General features: G+C 38.6%; 1 protein-coding gene across 1 annotated transcript; it reads right to left on the minus strand.

The window, feature by feature from the left end:
* On the minus strand, nucleotides 1–1275 carry LOC113007570 (sialoadhesin-like). Its single transcript, XM_026144289.1, has 2 exons — nucleotides 968–1275; nucleotides 1–350 (listed from the first exon to the last, which is right to left on the minus strand). The coding sequence occupies exons 1-2, from the start codon at nucleotides 1200–1202 to the stop codon at nucleotides 1–3; spliced, it is 585 nt and encodes a 194-aa protein (XP_026000074.1). The 5' UTR covers nucleotides 1203–1275.
* Between the last annotated feature and the right edge of the window lie 2025 nt (nucleotides 1276–3300).

A 3300-nucleotide genomic window follows, 5' to 3' on the forward strand; every position in this document is an offset into this window, starting at 1 on the left:
TTACCTCCTGCACCAGCAGACAGTGAGAAGTATTAAAACCAGCAGAGCTGCAGAAACTCCTGCAGCTGCTGGTGTCCATGTTCCTGTGATACTTTGGACAGTGAGAGTCTTTGGAGCAGAGCTGATATCTTTGTTGGTTTTCACAGCACAGGAGTAGCTTCCTGCATCCTCCCTGCTGACTGGGTCTAGGATCAGATGTTTGTTCTGGTTCTCTCTCGGGGTCAGAGGTCGACTGTTCAAGTACCAAATGTAGTTTGTGTTGTCAGTCAGAGGACAGCTGGTGCTGCAGGTCAGTGTGACTCTCTGACCCTCTGTCACCACTGCAGAAGGACTCATCTTCACTCTCAGCTCTGAAAGAGGAACATACAATAATAATAATTATTATTATTATTAGACTCCAGACTCCGTCAGTGTCATTTTTAAATCATGTTTAGTGAGTAATGCCATGTTTTAAGTGAAAAAAGCTCAGTTCTTCATTTCTGTGACATTTTACAGGTATTGTTTGCTTTATTTCATTGTATTTGTCTGACAACTGGGGTTATTAATTTCTTTTCAGCTATTCATGCCATTATTGTTACTGTTCTAGGTTACGTGTGGGTTATATAGATGTTTTCTTAATATTCCACCTTGTGATATTTGCTCAATCCAACATGAAACTTGAATAACTATCATTTTCTTAATTTCTGTGAACAGGAAAATGAATTTTTGTGTGTATTTGATATATAGCAAAGTGCTCATTAGAAAATATTTGATCAGGATTATAAAATAGTTTTATATATTTTAAAAGTCAAAAATAATGTTTTTTTCACTTGATCTGACTGTACAAAAAAAAAAATAAATACACCGAAAGGGTGAATTTTTCTATAAAAGGAAAATGTCTGTTTGCTTTTGATCCTTGCTCTGTAATGGAATATTTTCACAATCCTGTTAATGAGTAAAGTCTGCTGAGTGAAGAGTTTAGATTTACCTGTGACAATCAAAAATACTCCAGGCAGATCAGACTGTGTCCATCCTTCATGATCTCTCTTGAATCTGAATGTGTATCCTCCTGAGTCATTCTTCTTCAGGTTGTTGATGGTCAGGATGTGTTGGTTCTTCATGTTGTCCTGATACTTCACACGACCTGCAGCCTCAATCAGCTCTTCAACTTCCACTTTATCTTTTCTCCATTTTTTACTCCAACATTTGAACTCTGGCTTCATGTTGTCAGGATGTGAGTATTCACATGTGATGTTCACTGAAGATCCTTCCAGAGCACAGATTCTCCTGGTGACATAATTCACTCTCCAGCAGTTTTTATCCTGAACACCTGAAATATAGATGGATTATGAAATGACTGACTGGTCTATATTTCAGGATGTCAGTGAATCAATAATTTTTTTTTAACACATACAAACTTCTGTAGATTGAAGACGTTTGTGGCTTTTAACTGCACAAGACAATGTGCCAGTTGAAGAGTTATGAGTGGAATAATCTTGATTCTCATAATAGTTTCTTTTGTTGTGGTACCAGAGGTAGATAGTCTGAGGGTCTGTCAGGTTACATCTTGTACTACAAGCCAGTGTAACAAACCCAGAAATGGAAGAAGTCCTTTGAACATGAAGCTCTGTTGATAAAAGATAAATACACTTCCCGTTACTGTGCATAGATACATTCATAAAGTTTATATAATTCATACAAATGTTGGACTCAACAAATCTGACATGTGAGTTTTGGTGGTGTTATTTTTGTACCACTTCACCTCTGGGATATGTGATGGAGCACGGCTCATCCACTGGTGTCTGTTTATAAGAACACATGTCTCCATAAGCATAAGTCACACTGAAGCAGGTTGCTGTGATGGAATCTGAAGAAAAAGTAATGCAATTAAATATTTGTAAGAAGATTATTTTTATATTTAGAATTGAGATTTCTGTTCATATTGAATTTATTTATTGTCAAATAATATAGCAAATAAGCATCACGACTCACCCACAGAGACTTGAGGGCTCTGAGATGCTCGTAGCCTTTGACAGCACAGGAGTATGTGATCGCTTCCTCACTGCTTGAGCAGCTCTTGGTACCCAGGGAGACCAGTCCTCATAGAGAAACTCTCTGTTCTTGTACCAGATGTAGGCTGCAGGCTTTTCAGTCAGAGGACAGCTGCTGCTGCACATCAGTGTTACTGTCTGTCCCTCTGTGGCAGGAATCACCTTTACCTGCAGCTCTGAGAGGAGATGGAGAACAACTTATACGATGATGTCATTTAGAAAGTAATTCATGAGTAAAAGTCACTGTACCTGCAACAACTTGAAGAGTAATTCTGTTGAGCCAACAGAGTTGTGGACTGTCGGTAGTCTCCATACAGCAGTAAGCGTTTGCATCACTCTCTCTTAGATCATTGATGGTTAAAGTTGACTTTTTCTCTTCAGACATGTTGTACGTTACACGTTGTCCATCCACAGAGAGCTCACTCTGAACATACTTATAACCATCCCAGTCTATAGTGAACCATTTGCTGCTTGAGGTCAGATGTTGATGTGAGCAGTGCAGATCCACTGATGAACCTTTGAAAGCACAGGTCCTGGTTTCTCTTCCATTAACACCTTTAACACAACTTCTTTAGAAAAAAACCTTTCAGTCAAAAAGAGAGAGATATTCTGTAGTTTACATTAGAACTAATCTGAACTCAAAGTTGTCACTATAAATCATGTAGTAGGATTAGCTATGGTCACTTTCATTCTTAAATAGGACAAATAAATAATCACTGATACCTGTGGGTAAATGATGACACCCACAAAGAGACGACAAGCATTCCTGAGCGGCATGATTGTGTAGTCCCAGACTTTAACGTTTAACACTGACAGTGAAAGCTTGAATAAAAATTAAAAAAGTAAGTCATCATCACCTAAGCTTTTTCTCCTTTTCAGAGTGAAAGTTGGGGGGGAAGATTGACTGTTGTTTCATATTCAGTGGTTTCACATCTTGTGCGCTTTGAGGCTAATACCAAACTCCTTCCTTTTCTTTCAATCTTTGTCGACTCTGCTGTGGCACTTGTATTTAAATAATGTCATAAATAGTCACCTCAGGTGCTTTAAGCTGTCAGAAGAAGCTGGTGTGTTGAAGCTTTTGGTCCATATCTAATTATGGTGGTTTATGGTTTGGATGAATACAAACGACTGTGGTGATCAAGAAACCCCAGATTCAAGCTCACTGTGCAACATGAACTGCTGTGGAGATGCAGACTTTTTTTTGATACTGGTTACACATGGGTGCTGGGTGTGGCCTAAAAGTGACAGCTTTTACCACATTTGAGCAACA

Source organism: Astatotilapia calliptera, chromosome 16 (genome assembly GCF_900246225.1).
Source record: "Astatotilapia calliptera chromosome 16, fAstCal1.2, whole genome shotgun sequence".
Taxonomy (NCBI): Eukaryota; Metazoa; Chordata; class Actinopteri; order Cichliformes; family Cichlidae; genus Astatotilapia; species Astatotilapia calliptera.